At 42.4% G+C, this 22,175-nt stretch overlaps 2 protein-coding genes across 3 annotated transcripts; one reads left to right on the top strand and one right to left on the bottom strand.

Moving 5' to 3' along the window:
- Positions 1–38: 38 nt before the first annotated feature.
- On the bottom strand, positions 39–8,120 carry LOC108880580 (perforin-1). Of its 2 annotated transcripts, XM_051074021.1 has the most exons (6): positions 8,028–8,120; positions 6,651–7,220; positions 6,362–6,500; positions 6,043–6,257; positions 5,270–5,939; positions 39–752 (listed from the first exon to the last, which is right to left on the bottom strand). In XM_051074021.1, the coding sequence occupies exons 2-6, from the start codon at positions 7,181–7,183 to the stop codon at positions 543–545; spliced, it is 1,767 nt and encodes a 588-aa protein (XP_050929978.1). In that variant the 5' UTR covers positions 7,184–7,220; positions 8,028–8,120; the 3' UTR covers positions 39–542. The 2 variants fall into 2 exon arrangements, with proteins under 2 accessions (XP_050929978.1, XP_018527670.1); XM_018672154.2 differs by lacking the exons at positions 5,270–5,939; positions 6,043–6,257; positions 6,362–6,500; positions 6,651–7,220; positions 8,028–8,120 and adding exons at positions 1,528–1,739; positions 1,825–1,963; positions 2,079–2,651; positions 4,116–4,261 and having other exon boundaries at positions 39–1,422.
- A 2,617-nt stretch (positions 8,121–10,737) lies between these two features.
- paqr4a (progestin and adipoQ receptor family member IVa) lies at positions 10,738–16,477 on the top strand. The gene is made up of 3 exons (XM_018672181.2): positions 10,738–11,886; positions 14,611–14,829; positions 15,922–16,477. Exons 1-3 carry the CDS (start codon positions 11,613–11,615, stop codon positions 16,353–16,355), a joined length of 927 nt encoding a protein of 308 aa, XP_018527697.1. The 5' UTR covers positions 10,738–11,612; the 3' UTR covers positions 16,356–16,477.
- The last annotated feature ends 5,698 nt before the right edge of the window (positions 16,478–22,175 follow it).

Raw genomic sequence — 22,175 nt, 5'->3', positions numbered from 1 at the left:
TGAAGGTAATAAAATGAAACAACAAATACTTTGAACAATTAAGATATTATGCTTTTATTGTGGATAAACAAAAATGATGTAAAATAATGTGATTAAATGCAGAAATAAATGTTTGTGCTACAGAATGTTCACAATGCAAACATGTTCTTATTACATTTTGCAGTAATATGTTTAAAAAAAGGCATAAATAAGTAAAAGCTGCGTACAAATACATAGATAAAGTAAGCAAGAAGTATCCGGTCTGCCACTGCTTTTATATGTTAACACTCTTGTGTCAAACACGAATCATACAGTAAACAGAAACCGTAAACCATGCAACTGCAAATTAAAGATTTTACACTGAAACAAAAACTGAACATACCAAATATTAGGAGTATTCTTCATAATTTAGCCGCTTTGCTAACAAATAAGAATTCTTCAGTAACTGATGTGCCTCTCAGTATTAGTTATGGATAAAGTGTTTAGCTTAAATTAATATCACCAATACACCTAATTAAAATGGTATTGCTACATGTAAGCTTCAGTGTAGCCAAACATTGGTGCTACATCTCATCAAACTTGTGACTCTTGGCAGTAAGACTCATGTTTCTGTATGAACTCGATCCGTCCACAAACACGCCCATCTCTAACAGGACGGCCTTTGGAATAGGGTGGGCGTGACGCGACACATACAGCTTCTTCAGACTTTGACTCATGGGTGAAGCTTTGTAGTCCGTGCATGAACTTCCGCTCAGACTCGGAGCACATTTCACCTCCAATCTGTAGTACAGTCGGCCATGCTGCAGATTACAGAGGTCCTCCTTGACCCCAGCAGACAGAATTTGCTCACATTGTCCCAGCAGGTCATCGTCCCAGCTGTTGTCCTCATCCCAGACTTCAAATCTCACTTTTTGCCCTGAGGAAATATCCAGAGAGCCCAGGTCGACCACCATGGCCCAGTGTGGGTTGTTGTTATTGTAAATGACCGGAGACCGTCGGACCATCTGCCCGTTGAAGGACACCTTCACGTAACCGTCTGTGGCTGTGGTGTGGTCGCCCCAAAGACCAGAGGCGCGTTGTACGGTTATGATGACCCGTGCCATGCCTTTACGGGTCGGGCAGCAGTCTTGGTTCACAGCAGGGTCGTTGTGACATTGGCAGACGCAGGAATCCTTCGAGTTGCTCTTGATGCCGGCCTGACATTGGGCACTGCAGTTCCTCCACAGGCCTTTCTCCAGGATGTAATGGCTAATGGCTGAGCGCAGGTTCTTCCGTGCTGGGGAGTTTACAGGCAGTAACTCATGAAGCGAGTCCAGGGAATACGAGACTATGTCTGGATTCTGTGGCAGAGTGGTTAGCCAGTCCTTGTAGGCTGATGGATTTTTGTCAGCAGAGAAGAGAAGGTCTGGCTCTGTGGTATGACCTCCCTTTATCTCTGTGAATCTGAGGAGGAGAGACATGTTTCAACAGTTGAGCCAGTTTGGCTTTTCTGGTGCTGATAATAGAACAGAACACATTTGAATAGACATAAGAGCAAATGTTCTGTACCTATCATTGAAGAGGCCGGAGAAGGATGTCGTACTTCCCATCTTGTCAGAGTCCCGCTTGCAGTGTTTTGTTTCAGCTTTTACTGTGGCTTTGATGCTGGCGGACGCTTCAGCTTCCAGGCACATCTGCACCTCCTCCGTGCTGAGGCCCTGCAGGCTGGCCTGGCACTGCCTGATGCTGGTCACAGATTGAACACTTCCTCCCAACTTCACCTGGAATTATATGATATGTGTTATTCTGTATAATTTTGCCAATGCTTGTATTAAATTATAAAACAAGCATTTTGTTTTCAGTCACCTTGGTGATGTAATGTGTGCCAAAGTTGTCAATCAGTCTGTAAAACCGTTGCTTGCATTCAGGGCTGTAGGCTTTAGGGAGCTGTTTTACTGCTTTTCTAAATTCGTGGTGCAGCTTGGGTTCGTTGGACACTCGGTAGCTGAGACACCAGACAAGAAACAGACCAGTATGAAATAAGTGTTTAACAAAGTTGCATTTATTTTAACTATGGGAGTGTGTGGAGAAAAGTTTAATCTGACTCCTCATCTTCTTACCTGTAGTACTCACAGGAGATGCTCTGGCTCGTGAAGCTGAACTTGTCATTCTTTGTTTTTTCCATTGAATAATCAGCCAGTTTAGAATGGGTACCAGCCAGCATTGCTGAGGCGCTTTTTCTACCTACGTCAATGTCTAGGTTGGCCTTCCAGTTGTTTTCGATGGAAGAGCCGCTGGAACTGACCAGAGACTCACTGGATTTGTGGAGCGCGCTGGACACTTTAACGCTGCAGGACTGTTTTGACCTCCAATCCAACACCGACAGGGGGAGCTTTTGCTTTTTGTTCTCCAGATAAGGGTTGCTACAGAGGATGCATGTTTTGTCCTTGCGTTTCCACTTATTCATGTCGAGCACAAAGGCTCCCTTACGTTCCATTTTGGTGATGTCGAAGCCTTCGCCGGCCAGATTGGTACCTGGAGCAAACTCTGCCTCTGTGCACTGCTTGGGTGTCCCGTCAAAGCATGATTGATAGGTACACTGAGGGAGGGACAGCACGAGGCCGACACAGATGCAAATATTCAACAGAAACATGCTGCTGAGTTGGGTGATGGAGGAAAACTGATGGTTTATCCTGGGGAAAAAAAAAACTTTTTAGTTGAACAAACATGAGCACTATAAGTAGCTCATTGGATGTACAGTGATTCTGCCACTCTTTTTTAATTACAAACATACTTCTTTATCTTTTCATCTGACTTGATGATGTCTTCCAAAAATCATGTTATTTTAATGTCTGTTCCCTTCAGTCATATTCAGAGTAAACCCTTGTGGTTTCAGTCTTATCTGCACAACAGAGCAGTTTCATTTTTAAGTGAAAACTCTTTATATCTCTTTGATTCTATCACTTGTGGTGCACCTCAAGGCAACATTTTCAGACCTCTTTTATTTCTCAGTCTGCTTTTAGAAACTATGACTTTGTATGTTGTTACCTTAATGTTTCATGAGGAAGGAGATGCATTCAGTGTGTTTGTTGCAACAAGATTTGATGAGAAATTCTGGTTGTTGAATATATATTTGTTTGTTTGCAAGAAAACTTGGCGGGGCTTTAAGTCTCTTCTTATTTACCCTGAGGATGTTAAATACTCGATGGCCAAAAACCTTCTCTGCCTAAACAACAATAAGACAAACCTCCTTATTTTCAGCTGCGCAGTTTCCATCAGTGTTTTAATTACACTGAGTGTCTCGCTTGAATCTGCCTTCAAATTTGACAAACTCCTTCATTTATAGATTTATAGTTGCTTTTTTCCCCCCACATTTATTCTATTGCAAAAGTGAAACCACATCTTTTAGGAATTGTTCTAAATGCATTTCTCTCTGTCAGTCATCCCCGTCTTGTCTTTGGTTTGTCTTTGGTTTGTCTTTGGTTTGTCCAAAACCTCCTCAGTTTGCTTAACTTAAAAACAAGTTCTCCTGCCGCTTTAAAAATGTAAGTTAACTGATCTCAAGTTAGATAGTTAGGTCAATGTTGTTTATGAGTTTTGAAAATGTAAATCTAACTGAGTTAAGTTGAATGAACTGGGGAAAACGAGTTGAATTACAGAGACTGAATTCAGTACAAACACTGTAGAACTAATTTAAAGACTCATATCTGCTATTACAGCACTGCATACCCTTTTTAACGTAAAGCTTCTGAGATGTTCACATTATTTTGTACGTTCTCAGTCATGATCCAAAGATGTTCACACATTTTCCATTGCTGCCCACCCCTGCAACATGTGGAACTTTAACTCCAGTGCTTTGCCCTTTTTAAAATCTTAAGAGCAAACTTTTAACAAAAGTCAAGTCTCTTCAACAGTCGCCTTTGTCAGCATTGGTTATTTTTAAATGTGCTCTCTAAATAAATGGACTTGACTTACAGCATAGTAACTCGCTGACTGCTCTTACAAATACCAAAGGACTAAATTAGACTAAACTGATACAGCAACAAACAGTTTATACCAAATTCTTAATAACTAAACACGATGTTACAACAATCCACAGAAAGACCGAGTGAAAAGTGAAAGAATATTAAAGTACATGCACACAAGTGCAGCCTCACCTTCGTCTCGCCCGTTAAAGCTGCATATGTGAAACTGACTGTTAGCATGAATATCACTGCTTGGTATTTAAAAGTTTAAAAAAAAAAAAAAAGCAAGAAGTGGTGAGGGGGTGAGGCGACAGTGGTCTTCAAAAGAACAGAGGAAAAAAAATGTGGTTTCATAGATGCTGAGAAGATCCAGTACTGAGGGGGAGGAGCTGGTGGTCTGTAGACAAACTCAAACTGATAGCAACAACATAAAAGAACAGCTGGCTTTCCAGTCACTAACGAACCAGGATACCACAAACCTATCATTTCTCTGAAGTGGTGGTGGGCTGTGGCCATATAGAGTGAGAACAGGAAGCTGTAACACCCTAATGATCAATTTCTGAAGTATATTACAAATTAACTTAAATGTTTTATATAATAAATACATGATAATCATAATAAAATCTGAGTGAGCTCTGTGGGGAGAGCTACATGCTGCACGTACCAGGGCAGCAGCCAACAATGAAATATGCCGATCTGAGAATTTTACCTTGTAAAGAAAGATTTATTTTTAATACTCAAGAGAAGTAAATCTAAGATGCATAAATTCATAATTACACACAAGACACTAAGAATACAGTAAATGAAAACGAATCACTGCGTACATAAAGCAGAGTCAGTGAGGAACTAACTCAAGGCACTACAGTACATATGTGGACTCAGTGTGATCTAAATAAAGCTTTATTTTATTCTTTGCCTCTCTCTCCCTCTCTCTCTCTCTTTCTAATAATAACATGGATTTTAAAAATGCACAGATTTTAAAAAAGCCTGTAAAAAATAATGCAAAAATAAGTAAGTAAAAGCTGCATTGAAGGACTACATGGTCAAAATATGAGATATATTGTGTACGCTATATGGAGAATGCATGTTGTGAATAAGACATTGAATCTTAACCTGAGTGTAGCCAAACATTGGTGCTACATCTCATCAAACTTGTGACTCTTGGCAGTAAGACTCATGTTTCTGTATGAACTCGATCCGTCCACAAACACGCCCATCTCTAACAGGACGGCCTTTGGAATAGGGTGGGCGTGACGCGACACATACAGCTTCTTCAGACTTTGACTCATGGGTGAAGCTTTATAGTCCGTGCATGAACTTCCGCTCAGACTCGGAGCACATTTGACCTCCCATTTGTAAAACAGCTGGCCATGATTCAGATTACAGAGGTCCCCCTTGACCCCAGCAGACAGAATTTGCTCACATTGTCCCAGCAGGTCATCGTCCCAGCTGTTGTCCTCATCCCAGACTTCAAATCTCACTTTTTGCCCTGAGGAAATATCCAGAGAGCCCAGGTCGACCACCATGGTCCAGTGTGGGTTGTTGTTATTGTAAATGACCGGAGACCGTCGGACCATCTGCCCGTTGAAGGACACCTTCACGTAACCGTCTGTGGCTGTGGTGTAGTCGCCCCACAGACCAGAGGCGCGTTGTACGGTTATGATGACCCGTGCCATGCCTTTACGGGTCGGGCAGCAGTCTTGGTTCACAGCAGGGTCGTTGTGACATTGGCAGACGCAGGAATCGTTTGAGTTGCTCTTGATGCCGGCCTGACATTGGGCACTGCAGTTCCTCCACAGGCCTTTCTCCAGGATGTAATGGCTAATGGCTGAGCGCAGGTTCTTCCATGCTGGGGAGTTTACAGGCAGTAACTCATGAAGCGAGTCCAGGGAATACGAGACTATGTCTGGATTCTGTGGCAGAGTGGTTAGCCAGTCCTTGTAGGCTGATGGATTTTTGTCAGCAGAGAAGAGAAGGTCTGGCTCTGTGGTATGACCTCCCTTTATCTCTGTGAATCTGAGGAGGAGAGACATGTTTCAACAGGCTTTTCTGGTGCTGGAAACTCGAAGGTGCAAATGAATGGAAAATATTCGATACGTGTATAAGACAATACCAATACCTGTCGTTGAACTGGCTGGAGAAGGATGACTTACTTTCTGTCTTTTCAGTGTCTTTCTTACAGTGCTTTGATTGAGCTGTTATTGTGGTATGTGATATGCTGGCGGACGCTTCAGCTTCCAGGCACATCTGCACCTCCTCTGTGCTGAGGCCCTGCAGGCTGGCCTGGCACTGCCTGATGCTGGTCACAGATTGAACACTTCCTCCCAACTTCACCTGGAATTATATATTCAAACACTATCTGCATAAGCAAATCTATTACTTCGTATAATTTCACTGATGTGTGAATTTCTTGATAAAACTGCATCGCAGTGACTCACCTTGGTGATGTAATGTGTGCCAAAGTTGTCAATCAGTCTGTAAAACCGTTGCTTGCATTCAGGGCTGTAGGCTTTAGGGAGCTGTTTTACTGCTTTTCTAAATTCGTGGTGCAGCTTGGGATAGTTGGACACTCGGTAGCTGTTTCCAGTGAGACACCAGACGGGAGGGAAAGACAGACCAGCATGAAAGAGGTGTGTAACATGTTACAGTAAATTATTAATTTCATTTAACAGTGTGGAGCTAGTGTAGAGCGCAGAGAAATTTTCCACCCAAGCCTCATCTTCTTACCTGTAGTACTCACAGGAGATGCTCTGGCTCGTGAAGCTGAACTTGTCATTCTTTGTTTTTCCCATTGAATAATCAGCCAGTTTAGAATGGGTACCAGCCAGCATAAATGAGGCACCTTTATTTGCTACTTTAAAATCTAAATTGACCTTCCAGTTGTTTTCGACGGAAGATGTGCTGGAACTGACCAGAGACTCACTGGATTTGTGGAGCGCGCTGGACACTTTAACGCTGCAGGACTGTTTTGACCTCCAATCCAACACCGACAGGGGGAGCTTTTGCTTTTTGTTCTCCAGATAAGGGTTGCTACAGAGGATGCATGTTTTGTCCTTGCGTTTCCACTTATTCATGTCGAGCACAAAGGCTCCCTTACGTTCCATTTTGGTGATGTCGAAGCCTTCGCCGGCCAGATTGGCACCTGGAGCAAACTCTGCCTCTGTGCACTGCTTGGGTGTCCCGTCGGTGCATGATTGATAGGTACACTGAGGGAGGGACAGCACGAGGCCGACACAGATGCAAATATTCAACAGAAACATGCTGCTGAGTTGGGTGTTGATAAACTGATGGTTTATCCTAAAAAAAGAGTCATTTTAGTTGAACAAACATGAGCAAGAGATGCAGTTCATTACTACACCACTAAGACTTTTGGACAGGTCTAAACTGCTGGAGAATTTCAATGACTGACTTCTAAAAGATGCTAAATTAACACCATATTCATTTATTGTGTAATCTCTCTGCCAGCCCTAGAACACACTGTTATGCTTTCGAAATCATCTACCTGCCGTTCTGACTGTATACTGACTTGGTTTTAAAGAGTATTTCACATTGGTCCAGATATTTTAGCCATTATCCCTCAGTTTAAAATAACTTAAACCCTCCACACAATTGATTTCTTTTATGAATGACGGTCATGACAGCACTTTCCATTCCAGACGCAGAGGATCATGACTAATATTCACCATTCAGCTGTGTTTCAGTTTTAGTTCAGTTCAGAAGGAGTTGTCCCCTCCTCTTGCACTCCTCACTCCTCTGAGGCAACTCATGCAAACACTTGATATCAGCTATCATTTTATGCAGATGATATTCTATTTTACGTAAAGAATGCAGTTTATACAAAACTCTGCAGGCAGGTTTTTCAGAGAAGCTACCTCAACACCAAGCCAGCTACACTTTACAGGCTGCTTCTGCTAATGTTTGTGATCTGCTTACTCCTTTTGAGTGCCCTACTGGTTGTTTGAAAATCTCTGTGATTGCCGTTTGCTCGTCCATCTGCTGGAAGTCAATATCCTTCTAAATCTCTTTTGATTCTCCTGTGAAACTTTAGCATTTTCAACCAAAGCTGGAGCGTATTTCAAAATAGATAAATCTGCAGAAACTCACCTCTGTCTTGCATGTTCATACTTTGTTCGCAAGTTTGAGCATCAGTGCTTTGTGCTTATAAAGACAAAGAACCTGATGTTGGATGCGGTGAAAAGGGGTGGGGGGTTGAGCTGGGGGGTGGGTAGGTGGAATAATGTGGTTTGACAGTTTTGGTTGATGTAGAGAACAATCTGTTGTTTTTTTAGAGTGCTGGTGGACAGTGGTTATAGGTGAGAAGAAGGAACTGCACCAGTTAATTTTTCACCTCTACTTTTGGCAGCTATTTACCATGTCGTAAGGTTTTAGTGAGAAACAAGATATACACAAACATTCATGACCATAACCCTAAAATGTTTGAAACTGTTAGAATTACACATAAAGTAGCAAGAAAAGAATCACTGTGAAAAGTGATAAATGCATTGATTCATGAATTAAAAACACTGAAATATAAAATACATGAAACATGCACGCCACACTGAATGAATATATGACGTGAGGTTTGTCCAGAGCAAAGGCAGTCTTGTTTGTCCCACAGAGGCGCGGTTGTAGGCGCCTACATGTCACAAGGAGCAAGCAGCAGAGAAGGGTGAGAGGTGGAGGTGGTGTGATTCATCCAGGTCCTCAACACTCCTCTCCCATTAGAGAATTAGAGCACGTCACCCGCTGCCTTCAAGGGCTCCTGGGACACTTTTAACTCCAAGTGCATCTGCAACATTTGTGCACTAATGACGTCAAAATTAACCTTTAATGACTGATGTTTGAAATCAGAATTCAAGCAACACTTCTAAGAGATTTGAGCACTGAGTGCAAATTGTGACGTGCCAGGCGAGTGACTCATTTATAGACCCTCAGCTTTTAGCGTGCAGACTAGATTTACTCCATGTTAACTGGAGCCTCTAAGCCCTTATGTGTGTATTACAGCGTATGAATAATAACCATTGTTTAACAGGGATGTGTCTAATTTTGAGTCTCGTGGCAAAACCTCACTCATGAAGAAATATTCTTGTCATGGTTTTGCTCCAGTTGTGAAAGGACTTCTTCTTACAGCAAAGTTACCGGTTTCACAGAGGTGAGGCATCTGATTTTCTCGTGATTAATATCTGAGACTTCATTTTCTATGCATATTCCACAATTATAAATAGTACTTTGTTTCTCTGGTATAATATTTTTCTGAAAATTCAACATCTAAGGCCTTTGGGAACAATCTTGAAGGGCTGACCTATTTTTTTTCTTGAAAAAATCAGTAATTATAGTATTAAAGTAGGAAAAGAGACATGTTTTGCTATGATGAATAAATCTGTTGTGATTTTCAAATAAGAATCATGTTTTTTTTTTTTTTTTCTGTGAGCTCAGGTGAAACCCACAATGCAATATTTCTGGCTGAATTGAAAGCAGCTATAGCTCAGCCAGTGTTGGCATTTACTGCCAAGTGCAGCCAAGCAGTATCAAACTACACTCAGTCAACTGAAATAACACCAGAAGCGAAAAGAGTGCACCTACAAAATAAAAGTTGCTCCTTAAATTAAAGGACTTTGTTTATAATTCTAGATATTTTCAGGAGTTTGACAGCACTTATAGCTCCAGATGCAGGGGATCATGAGGAATATACAAGGTGCAGCAGTGTTTCAGTTCAGTTCAGTTCAGTTGGAGGTGCCCCCTGCTCTTGTGCTCCTCTCTTTTCTGGGGTTTCTCAGTCCTGGTTCCCCTTTTATTCACTGTCTACATGTTACCTCTGAGGCAAATCCTGCAAGGACTTAATATCAACTATCATTTTATTCAGATGATATTCCACTTTATGTCTTGATAAAGCCTTGTGCCATCCTGTTTGTCCTGTCTTATGTCTTGCCTTCATGAAATTAAAAATTTGATGTCAGAAATTATTAATGATTACGTGCTCTGGGTGACCATGATCTAGACTTATTTTCCAAGCTGTCTTTTGACTGGGGGTGGGTTGGGGGTGGGAGTGGAATAACGTGGTTTGACAGCTGTGGTCAATGTAGAGAACATCCTGTCATGTCTCTTCAGCGGTGGTGGACTGTGGCCATAGGTGAGAAGAAGGAAATGCACCAATCTATTTCTCAACACTAGAATAAACAGTGGTAGTTCTGGTAATTCTGCACTGACTAAAATTTTAGTAAGACACTTTAAACTACATTTTAAACTGTCTTAATACTCTTGATTTGATTAATCTATCTGTTGTTTTTGATCTACACCTAGTCCAATTTGGTCTGAGTAAAGCAGTAAAATTGCCATTTGGAGTTTTCTCAAATTCAAAGCAATGTTTTAAATAGTCTTTACCTTCTCCAGATTAATCTAATCCAGATTTGACAAATCTAAATATAAATGGTTTCAATCTAGACCTGGTCTGATGTGGTCTGGATGAGGAAAAGCAGTGAAATTACCATTTTTTGTGCCGTCACAAATACATTAAAGGTGTCACGAGTTAGAAGCTTTATTTGAAACTGTTTTAAAACTCTCCCTCTTATTTATTTATTTTTTTTTACTGAGACTTGGTCTGATGTGGTCTGAATGGAGGAAAAAGCCATAAAATCACCCTTTTTGAGTTTTCACAAATATATCATAATATAATAATGATCTGAAAATGGGCTTTAAACAGCGTTGAGGCTTTAACTAGGATGTATAACAAGCTATCACAAGTATAAATGGATAAAAACGGAGAATATGCAGCTTGTTGTTTTATTTAATTTAACTATATAACGTTCCCTGTGTTTTATTTTGAAGGGAATGAGCGGAAGTGTCGTCGCCATGATTCCATAAAACTTGACCGTTGTGTAGAGGCGATGCAGGGGACTTGAGGCCGTCAGGGAAGACTCCGCATTTCAGGGAATACAGCCAGACAGAAATAATGGTGGAACGTAATTGTTTGAAACAGATGTTGGAGAAACTGAATACAACCTTCACGGACCGGGCCATTTGTGTTTGGAGTCAGTCGGCTCAAATATCAGCTCCCTCATCCACAGTCACAGGACGGCGGTAGCCGACTGCCCGGCTTGCTAGCCCGCAGTCCTTCCCAAAATCTCCGCTCCACAATCACGGATCTCATCTGGTTTTTAATAGCATTACGAAAGCTAGCCACCATCACACGGAACTGACTCGAGCGTACGGAACCCGTTTGCTTTCACTGAAGTAAAGGTATGACCTGCTAGTCCTCTACTGCAAATCTGACCGCTAGGATCAAGCTAGCATCATCTGGAGTTGGATGGACCTGCGGCTCACACAGCATCCCTGCCCGGGACGCGTCCAAGCCTGCGCTGCTGCGGCGGAATGCTAACCTACGAGGAAGCGGCTTTAACATGACGAGGAACATTTTGTCTCCGCTCCGCTCAAGGCGTCCAGGTGCTCCACTGACATTTTTCACATGCCAAATGTAATGACCGTCCCGAGGTTGCACCATGTACGTGGCTGGCCGTGTCTGTCTCCAGCCCTGCGGATGACACTCACACAGGTACCGGCGGTTCAGAGCAAACAGCGGCGGCGCGGATACACCGTCGCCGGGTAGCGCTGAGAGACTTAACGGGAGCTTGCTAGCGCCAAGCTAGGCGGCTAACAGCACAATATAAAAACCCCGAACAAACACCAACACCAATGGTATCCCACAAGGTTTTAGTCGCAATAATCTTACTAAACGTGTATATAGGTGTACAGTCCGTTTTTTACTTATTCGGCGGCGTCCTTTTAACGGTCTTGTTTGCTATGGCATTTTTAAATGGACCCAGGCTGCTGGACTGGGCGAGTTCACCTCCACATCTTCAGTTTAACAAATACGTCCTAACGGGATACCGGCCAATCTCCTCTGTGCAGGACTGCATCAGAAGCTTGTTTTACCTGCACAATGAACTTGGAAACATATACACTCACGGTGAGTATTAAGAAAAAAAAACAACAGCATGAGCTGCTTAGTCAGCAGGTGAGATTTCTATAGCCTGTGTGACTTTGAGTATTCACCCACACCAATGCACGTACAGTACACATACAGTATACCGTAGCTGCGGAACGATGCCAAGCCAGACTGCACTGAAGCTACATGTGAAGAATCTGTCCTGATGATGAAAACATTTATTTTGTGTGTTTTTCAGGCCAGAAAAAAATCAAAAATTAAAAAATTAAAGATGTAGTGTTTTGGGTTATAAAACACTAGAACCTGCATTTATCTGAGTATTAAATACCTTCTGGTGATGGGAGTACACCCCCAAATACACCATTCATCAGTGGTGGAAAGTGACCAAGAGCTGCAGCAGTCAGTCCATTGACCAGTTAGCCAGCGAAGACAGAATTTATCAGAAACTATTTTGATATTTGAACAAGCAAAAGTGCAAAACATCTGCTGATTCAAGGATCTTAAATGTGAGAATTTGCTGCTTTTCTTGGTCTTACACTGTAAATTTGATGTTTTGGGATTTTGGACTGTTGGTTGGACAAAATGAGACATTTAAAGACGTCACATTAAAATAGCTAGTTGTTAGTTGTTTATCAGATAACAGGGCCAAAGGTATTCATTTTTCAGTGATAAATTATTAAGAAAAGCAGAAATTAATCTCATGTGAGAATCTGTAACCAGTGTTTATTTTACATTTTCTACAATTTTTGCTTGAAAAACAGTGAAATACTTTTATCATCAACAAAATCAGCTTAATTGGGCTGTTTATCTGCGTAACAAGTACTTTTACCTGTAGTGGCTTATTTTTACAGAGTTGTATTGCTGCAGTTTTCCACCAGAAACTAACCTGGTGATGGTGAACACAGAGAGCCACTTTTCAATTCTGCTTTTTCCTGATTAAATTCACTACACGTTTTACATTGTATGTGTGCCAAAGGGAGAATTTTGATTATTAATTCAGTTTTTTTTTAAAAAGGCAGAAGGCCACATTTTACCAGCTCTGTATCTCCACTAACGACTGACTGATTTCTTTAAAAGAAGTTTGACACAAAGATTTGTTCAACTGAACCGCACATAACGGAAATTGCCAGGGGTGGCTTTTTCGTCTGGTCCAAAATGTCATGGTTACACAATATGTCATTCTTTTAATAGGTTGGAGCGAGCCAAAATTAATTGCAGTAATGTGTTAATCTGTGCAGCCAGAGGTGAGACTGATGTGTCAGCTTGTTAGCAATCTGCATGGTGTTGTTTCTGTTTTCAGATTGACATGATTAGACTGCCAATAGCATGGCACACAGTAGCATGACTTGTTTCTTTGGAACCATCAGAATACACCCTACGGTGGTACAAAGTGCAGTACATGACGTGTGTTCGCTGACTTCCTGAGAATCTGACAACTTCCTCAGTCTGAAGGTCATCATTTCATTGCTCTCCAACTGCCAGCAGTCACAGAGTAAACCGCAGTAGTGATCATCAGGGAAGTGGCCCTGGGAGTGTTTGTTACACTCCAGTGACGTCAGCTGAGCATGTGACCTCAAATGCACCATTAACATCATTGCCTATATAAGGCAGTGATGTTTAATCCACTGAGCTTTTGTGTAATTTTCCAAAACTGTGGAAGAAAAGATGCAGAGTTTGTAACTCAGGTGGAACATATTTGTGTTTTTTTTTTCTTATCGTGTAGCAACATTTCAGCTAAGCTGGATTGTTTTGCATATAAGCTCAAAACATCCTGCCCACAGCTCTGCTCTCAGACACTTCACCGTGTTCGTGCTGTGGTGCCTTCAGAGGAGGTCCTCTCCGGCCGGTTGGCTCAGGACGAGCCGGGGGTAGGGGTGGGGGTGGGCGGTGGGGGAGCACAGATAACACACTTAAAATAGATGTGTTACAGTAGATGGCATTGCCTGTATCACCTGGCTGGGACAAATGCCTTGACATTGGGAAAGGCAGAGTGGGCAGAAATAAGGGGAAGGCAGTGGGATATGTGTGTCGTGGAGTGATAAATGATCGCAACAACTGTATGTGGATCAAATTTCAAGGTCTGGATTTTGCTCGTGTAGCAGTGAGCGCCTCCCCCTTTGCCAAATAGAGAAACTTAAACTGGAGCTATGTAGCCATTAGCAGTGTGGACCCTTTGCTGCATCAAAATAAGAGCTTAGTGTGAGCCTTGTCTTTCTCTCAGAGGGTTACGCTGATAGGTTTGTGCCAATCATGTAGGTTTCCCCCTTCTGCTCCACACTATTCTTGCTGGTGTCTGCACACACTCAGCAGAGTTGGGAGCCCTTCACAGCTACTCATCCTTGTACACTTTGGAAAAAAAAAACAATGTCCGCGGGCCGGAAAGTCCTGAGCTAGATAATCCATCACAATAAACACGACACCTTAATTTGGTTTCAACACAGTTTCCCTGTTATTTTATCGTGCTTGAGCTGGTGGTTTTCATACCAGCATGCACATTACCTCAGGCTTTTGCTTTTTATCAGTCACAGGATGCCCACAAGAAGAAACATCCAACAGAAACAATCCTTCAAAAGACGTTGCTGTTGTCAAAAACATATAATTCCACTCAGAATGCATTTGTTAAATACATGCCACTGTGTATGACAAAGATATTCTTTTAATGGTTTGTGTTTCAGGGATGTTTGTGTTGAGTTTTTCCTCTATCAACCTGCGCTGTCTCTGTTTCCTCGTCCCTCTGCTCTCCAGGCATTCCTTTGGTTTGCTTCCTGGTGCTGCTGCCTCTCAACATCCCCTGGTCTCAGATCAGCGTCACGTGGTTGGGCGTGGTGCACTTCCTGGCCTGCCTGTCGCCCCAGCTGGGCTCCGTGCTCTACCACCTCTTCATGAACCACGAGGGAGGGGAGCCCGTCTACCACACCCTCCTCAAACTCGACGTGTGTGGAATCTGCATGATCAACACGCTGGGTGAGTGCTCTCCTCCGACGCTCAGCACCGTTCATCATCTCAGATTCATTGTCAGCTGTCCCTCTGTTATTGCCGGTCTGTTTACTTTATGGGTGGAATTTTTCCTTATTGATTGTCAATGATTTACCATGGACGTATTTTGCTTGGAGGTGCACCAGTATTGATCTGTCAGAACCAATTTGACTGCTGAGTACTTTGCGAAGTCAATTGGCCAATGCAAGCAATAATCCAAGTTCTGAAATGATTATTGATCTGTCCATGCTGCCTATATTACCCTAATATAAGAAAAAATGACAAGTGCATTATTTAGCATTTATTTATATATGAATCCACCTTGAACAAGCTTTATAGGCTGGCCTGCTCTGCACATTACACTGATAATAGTACAATAATCATTAATTTTATGACATGAGATTAGATATCTGTCTTCTCCTTCAAGGCAGTATTAATGTAAAGCAGCTGCACCTGTTAGTTTAAATGAACAATGAATGGCTGTACCTGCTTGGTCATCATATCCACATTAATAATATTTATTTCCTACGACATGATATTGATCACCTGTAGCTTAGATTTAATATTGTTTGGAATTTATCTAATTGAGTGGAGAGGATGTGGTCTCTCATTTCTTTGATGAACTGTCATTAAAGTGATAAATCAGCAAATTATTACATTTAAAAAGCTGTAATTTGAGAATATTTGTCATGTTTGATTAAAGAAATGACTTAAATTATTATCAAAGTAAATACCAATTAATTAACTGTTGATTGATTAATAGAGGAATAAAACAGATTATTATTATTTCTATTTCCAGTCTACACATCCAACTCTAAGTGCTCTGCCTGTGGGCTTAATGAATTTCTTTGTGCATTTCAGCAGGCTCTTAAGAAGCGTTCACATGACAGGAGTTCAGAGCTATGTTTAACAGTGACTACACACTACAAGGTCTGAGTGCTGCAGTGAAAAAGCAGTGTTGGACGAGGTTCAGACGGTTTGACCTCTGAGTGTTGTGGTGTGCGTCAGGCGTTGCGTTGCTGCTGAGTCGGGTCCTCCTCCCTCTGTGCTGACTTTCATGTGTGTGTTTTCTTGTCTCAGGGGCTCTGCCCATTGTCTACAGTACGCTGCTGTGCTACCCGTTCATCCGCACCGTTGCCCTGTTAGTCTACATCCTGCTGTCCAGCCACGCCATCTACTGCGCCGTGACGGCTCGGAGCAGCGTCCGCCGGCTGCGCTCCTTCGCCTGGCAGGCGCTTTTCCGCTTCTCCTTCTTCCTGCTCCGCTGGGTGGGCGTGGGCGGCGGCAGCCCCACCTCGCTACGCCACTTCCTCATGATGGACGCGCTGGCCGTGCTGGGCGGGGTCATCAACATCACACGCATCCCGGAGCGATTCCGCCCGGGCCTCTTTGACTACTGGTGCAACAGCCATCAGATCATGCATGTTCTGGTGGTGGGCTCCATCCTTTACCTGCACTGGGGCGTGCTGGACGACCTGCTGTGGATCAACAGCTACAACTGTCCCTCAGACTGACCCCGCCAGCAGCCCCCGCCCCCTCACAAAGAGCGCTGGGATGTAAGATTAAAGGACCTCTACGGGGGGGGAGGGGGTTGTCTGGACAGGGAAGGGGGAGCAGGGGAAATCGGGGGGGGGGGGGGGGGACTGATGGTGTGAGGTGAGACGATGTGTCGTCTGTGCATTTGTTCACCTCATGCGCTCAAACTCAGAATGTCCATATCTTCGTCCATCTCAGTACTCTGTGCGAATGCAGGCAAAAGTATGTCAAGTAACACGCACAAGCATTTTGACTCTCTCACTTGTCACAAACATGGACGCACAGCTGTATACACACACACACACACACACAGTAAAACGGAAATATTTGAAACAGTAACTTTATTAACTGAGTAACACTATAAAGTCTTAGGTAAAGGCTGCAGTCAGAGGTTACCGCTGAGTTTGAAGCCTTTACTTAATAATAGAAGTTTTACTTGAGCGTTAGTCGATGTGGATGAATAAGACGGTCTGTGGCTAAATGATATCACCTGCTCAAGCCCTCTCAGATGTCACTGTTGCTACCTATGCAGCACATCCATATTTCAACTCATGCACATCACATACACAACACAGACTCCCTCACACCTATATTTTTATACTACGTGTACATACTGTAAGTGCTGCACGAAGCACTCATAGAGTTTTCACTTTGTCCATCTGACTGGTTGTTCTGTTTGTGTTCCCTTGTTTTATGCCACTGCCTCTTTCTTCATATATGTGTGTGTGTGTGTGTGTGTGTGTCGGTCAGACTTGTTCTCACTGTCACATGATGACGAGGAGATGAAGATGGGTGAGAGGGTTCATTCCTGAGTGTGTTGGCAGTGAGTTTACTTGCTTTAGGTGGCTTGGACCACGAGCAGTGTTATCGGCTTCGTTTGCACCTGAACTTAGTGCCAATGAAATTCAGGCATTTTATTTCAGAAAAGAAACTGCACGCGTTTACAGACTGTGTTGTCCAGTGGCGTCACTGTTTGCCAAACTTCTGCTTATGGTCCTATTTGTTTAGTCATATGCATTTATAACAACCTCACATTATAAGGAAGAGAGGAGGTTTCATAACTTTCATAACCTCTCTAATGTACATTTTAAAAACTATGTTAGATGATAACAGTATCCAGATCATAACATTGTTATGTTTAACACTGAAATGCCACCATGTGCACATTAAATCTTGATGTACATGTGGCAGCAGGATGCACTTAAAGTTAAGGGTTTGCCACTTAACAGTTGCCAACTTTTACAGCAACTTAAATGCAATTTAAAATTTCACGTTTTTACACTGTAACTCCAGATAAAAACCAGTTTGCCTACAGTATGCATAAAATACTGTAATTAAGGAATATAGATATTTATTATGCTTTTATTTAGTCGTACTCGTTTGCTGATGCAGATAATACTGTGTGTCTGTCCACCGCTTAGACAGTTTACGTTGTCTCTGTGCAGGATCGCTGGCTGACAGATCAAGTTAGAGGTCAGAGAATATCTTTTGTGCAAATCCTGAGGATTAGCTTCTCATATTCTCCCCACACACATTTTTTCCCCATCGATTTTTGTCTCAGTCACAGTAATATTGTAGAAAAAGACCCGTCTCTGTTGTGTGACTTTTAAAGCTTGTGCAGCACTCGTCAGAAGATGTTATTTATTTAAACTTTCCTGATGCTTGAATGAACACGATGCTACTGTATTTGGATGTTTACTTTTACACTGACCCTAGATATTGATGGTTTATGAGGGTCGATCATTAATATTATTATTATTATTTTTGCCACTTTATACCCTCTCGTTTGAATGCGCTGCTTTTGCTCTGCAGCTGGATTTGTGTTCTGTGACAGAGCACGGCTTGACTTGCACTTTTTCAACCCGAATAGAGGTCAGACACTCATGAGTCTTTTTAAAGTGGTGGAGTGTTTTATTAAGCCGACCTAACGGAGCAGAAATGAACCTTTACACCCTCTTGTCATGTATAAGTTACAGCGGTTCTGTGTGAGTGTTCATGATTGTTTTGGCTCCATTTTCCACCGTGGTGTTTCAGTCACTACTCTGCTCTGTTCCTTCATGCTCAAGACCAGTGGTTGAAGCCAGTTTTTTTTGTTTTGTTTAGAGGTAGACTTTCTTAATGACATTGCACCTGTTTCCCATGCCAACAGTCACAGCCGCCCACTGACTAGTTGCCAACCCCCCCCACCACACACACACACACACACACACACACACACACTTCATCTTGCCAAATTAGCAGTGTCTGAGGTATAGCACATTCTCTGCTTCCTGTGCAAACACTGACTCATAGGTGAAGAAGGATTTCCCACAGTCTTCATCACGTACATTAGCCTCAGACTGCACCCCACTCCCCACCTGCCACCGCCGCCACAGCCCCTCCTCTCCCCTCGCCTTGAGAAAGAGTCAGAAACTGTGCGTCTCCTCGTCTCGCTCTGACACACTGATTATTACCTACTATGACCGTGGTACAATGTAAAAGCTGAAGTTAATGTATTTTTGGCCACTGAATGAAACTGACAAAAATGCATGAAAGTACTGTAGCTGTGAAACAGAAACTGATGTCTCATAGTGTTAGCTAATCGTTTGTTCATTGTAGGCATCCACAGGCCGTTCACTCGCTCTTTGAAATGACTGTGTGGGTAGTGGGGGGCTTGGAGGGTTGGGGAGGGGGGGTAAGCACTAAAGGAAGATGATTGAACAGATTAAATCAGAGGCAATACATCACTATCAAATAATCTGCACTGTTCATCGTTCTCTAAAGGGCTTTGAATCAAAGTAAACTTCAATTTTGAATCACATTTAAAGTCCATATAAATAATGTAAATACATGTATGTAGATTATATATACATACAGTGCAGAAAATATACCCTTACTCATTTTTGATACATACACAATATGTTAAGGAAAGAAAAATAAGAAGACATGGGGTTAATGGTTTGCCATATATAAGCTGCTGCTCTCTTTCACAGCCAAAGCAAAGACATGAGAGAGGGAAGCAGACGCGGCTCGGTGCGGTGCTTCAGATTAATATCAAAGACGTGTGTTTGCTTAGCTGTGTCCATATGTATGTGAACAACACAGAAAAAAAACTGAAATTGGTTTCAGTGCTAATGTAGAGTTGTTTGACCCTTTTGTGATCCTAACTAAGAATGCTTTTGATCATTTAAATGTAACCACTTTTTTTAGACACGTGGCTAAGACGTTTTGTGACCATCGATTCGCGGGGGAATCTTGGCGGGCATGTGAATACCTCGTGACTACCACTGGTCTATCTATGCATTATCAGCCGAAGGATACGTAACAGTGAAGTCGACTTGTGTTTGTTATAAAACAGCTCTCTGATCCGCTGTATAACGGAGGGCTTCACTCCCAACATCCTGGGTCTCCCACTTCTCAGGGTGCCATAACAGTAGCTGTAACATCCGAGGCCTGACCTCTGCTGTCTGGAACATGGCTGCGAGACTTCAACCTACCTCCACCTTCCCCTTTTTTTGTCCAGTCTGTCCGCGCTATGAAGCTGGTAACACATCGGACAGAAGGGAAAGAGAAGGTGGAGAGGGAGTATCTCTCTGAAAACCATGTTACAGTGGTGGAACCTGGCCAGAAAAAAATTGGTCTTTGTCCTTTTGTCTGTATGTTATTAAAAAAAATGACATGATGTATGAAAACATCACTAACAAAACAAAATTCTGTTTTTTTAATATAACACAGGTGCCGGATAGCCTGTTACTGACCTGTTTATAATGGATTACCTGTATTGTTATATACTGATTATTATGATTACTGTTATTCTGTGGATCCTAATAATGACACTGGTCTATATGTACAGATAATGAGACAAGCCCTTTCCTTTAGGATGAAGGGAGCTCATGGAGGGTCTGTCTGTTATCGTTTCTTCATATCTGCAATGTCACAGCATTTCTAAAATGACAAAGGAGTGAGTGTGGCTCCATCTAGTGGAAGTTCATGTACACTGATGCAGGCATTACTGTAGCCATACTGCAGCCAAATGAACCCAGCTGCCAGGTACTTATACTGTCAGTGCTGGTTTGCAGTAACTCTCCAGGGTTGTTCATTTATATTTTCCAGACCATGTATGTACACATGTGTGTATGAGCTCTCCTGCAGAACCCATGCAAGCATGAAATATGTATGTTGTCCAGTTTACTTTCTCCCGTTGCACTGACGGGGCGCCGATCGCATCCCCACAGTGCCTCATTATCCAGTCTGTGTGTGCTCGCAAATTAATGTGCACGAACACAGACACACAGTTTGTTCCTGTGCCGTAGTTCACACGTCTGTCCAACATTAGCGTCCTGTGTAACAGACAGGCTCTCACACTCCTCAGTCTCCAGCAACGATTGTGCAATAAACTGAAGTCTATATTTTTAAAATCCGTCTATAGGACATCTTTTTCATCCACTTTTATTCTTATTGAGATGTGTGTTTGTGTGTGTGCTTTTGTATTGTTCTTTGTTGGTGAGGAACAAGTTGAGTTTCAGAAGTAGGAAGTGAGGACATTTTGTCCTGTTCACACATCAGTTTAAATGTTTAGATTTGGTTTTGGAGTTGGTCGGAGGGAGTGTACTTGTAGTTGTAGTTGTGATGGTTAAATGTAGGACCAGGGGCTAGAGCATTGTTGCCAGATTGGGCAGTTTACCACAAGGTTGGTCTGCTATTTGTGCTATTTGCTAACATTTACATCTGTTATGAAATACTTTTTACGTTTAATGTAACATCAAGTTTGAGGCTCTGTTTGGTATCAGTCAAATCTGGCAACACTGGGCTAAGGAATATATTATATCTGTAAGGGTACTCACTTACTACTACTACAAAGACACTACTTCATCTTAGCTCCTCAGCCAGTAAACCAGGCTAGGGAATGCTTTCCAGAAGTACAGCCTGCATGTTTAATAAGGATTAGATGTCCTCACAGTGATCGAAAGATAAGAAGGAACAGCATCGTTTCACCTCAGCTCCTCAGAGACTACGAGTGTTATTGTAACAGAACAGGTTAATTAAAGGTTGTAGCTCAGCTGGAGGAGTTTAAATGAGCTGTCCAGCAATTCAGTAATGCACTTCCATAAAGTCAGAGGACTTTAGAGGAAGAATGGTTCAGATTGATGCAGCAGAGGCAGAAAATGTTCTATCCTTAGCATGGGTCAAACTCCTACATTTCCCATGATGCAAGTCATTTGCATCTTAATACCAACTTCTTTCAAATGTCACATCCCCAGTTTGCAAAGCAGGGTTTGTGTTAAAGAAATGTAAAAGTTAAAATTGGGTTTTCAGATGTACGTTTAAGATTAGGAGCCTCACAGATACTGTAAAACAGTGAGGGAGGTGAAAAATATCCAGCATAAAGATTTATCTGACTGTTCTGGTGAAATCAGTGCACAGTAACTGTTCGTGAAGCCCTCTCAGCAGTTTCCCAGCTGGCTCATCATGTTGCAGTGGAGGCTGCATCAAAACTTCTCCTCTCAGATCTCAGAGTGAACTGCACCTCCGCCCTCAACCGTGCAGCTCAGCAATGCATGGCTTTAACCTGAAGCTTCTGTGACCTGGTAAGGCTTTTTAAACCCTTTTTATGCTCCACTGTACATGTCAGGAAGTGATTCTGATGATAAATCTGCTGAATCTGCTTCCATTTATTGACCCCTGTAGCAGGGCCACAGCAGACTGAAGTACCTACAACCACATTTTACATTGTTCTGGCATTTTCACCTCGATATAATCTCACAAAAGATCTCCGAAAGCTCACATCGTCTCTCCGATCATGTTGCTTTCTGCAGTTT

The sequence above is a fragment of the Lates calcarifer genome, linkage group LG11, assembly GCF_001640805.2.
Source record: "Lates calcarifer isolate ASB-BC8 linkage group LG11, TLL_Latcal_v3, whole genome shotgun sequence".
NCBI lineage: Eukaryota > Metazoa > Chordata > Actinopteri > Centropomidae > Lates > Lates calcarifer.
Note: the sequence above shows the minus strand (reverse complement) of the source record. Positions and strands in the feature narration are given on the sequence as shown.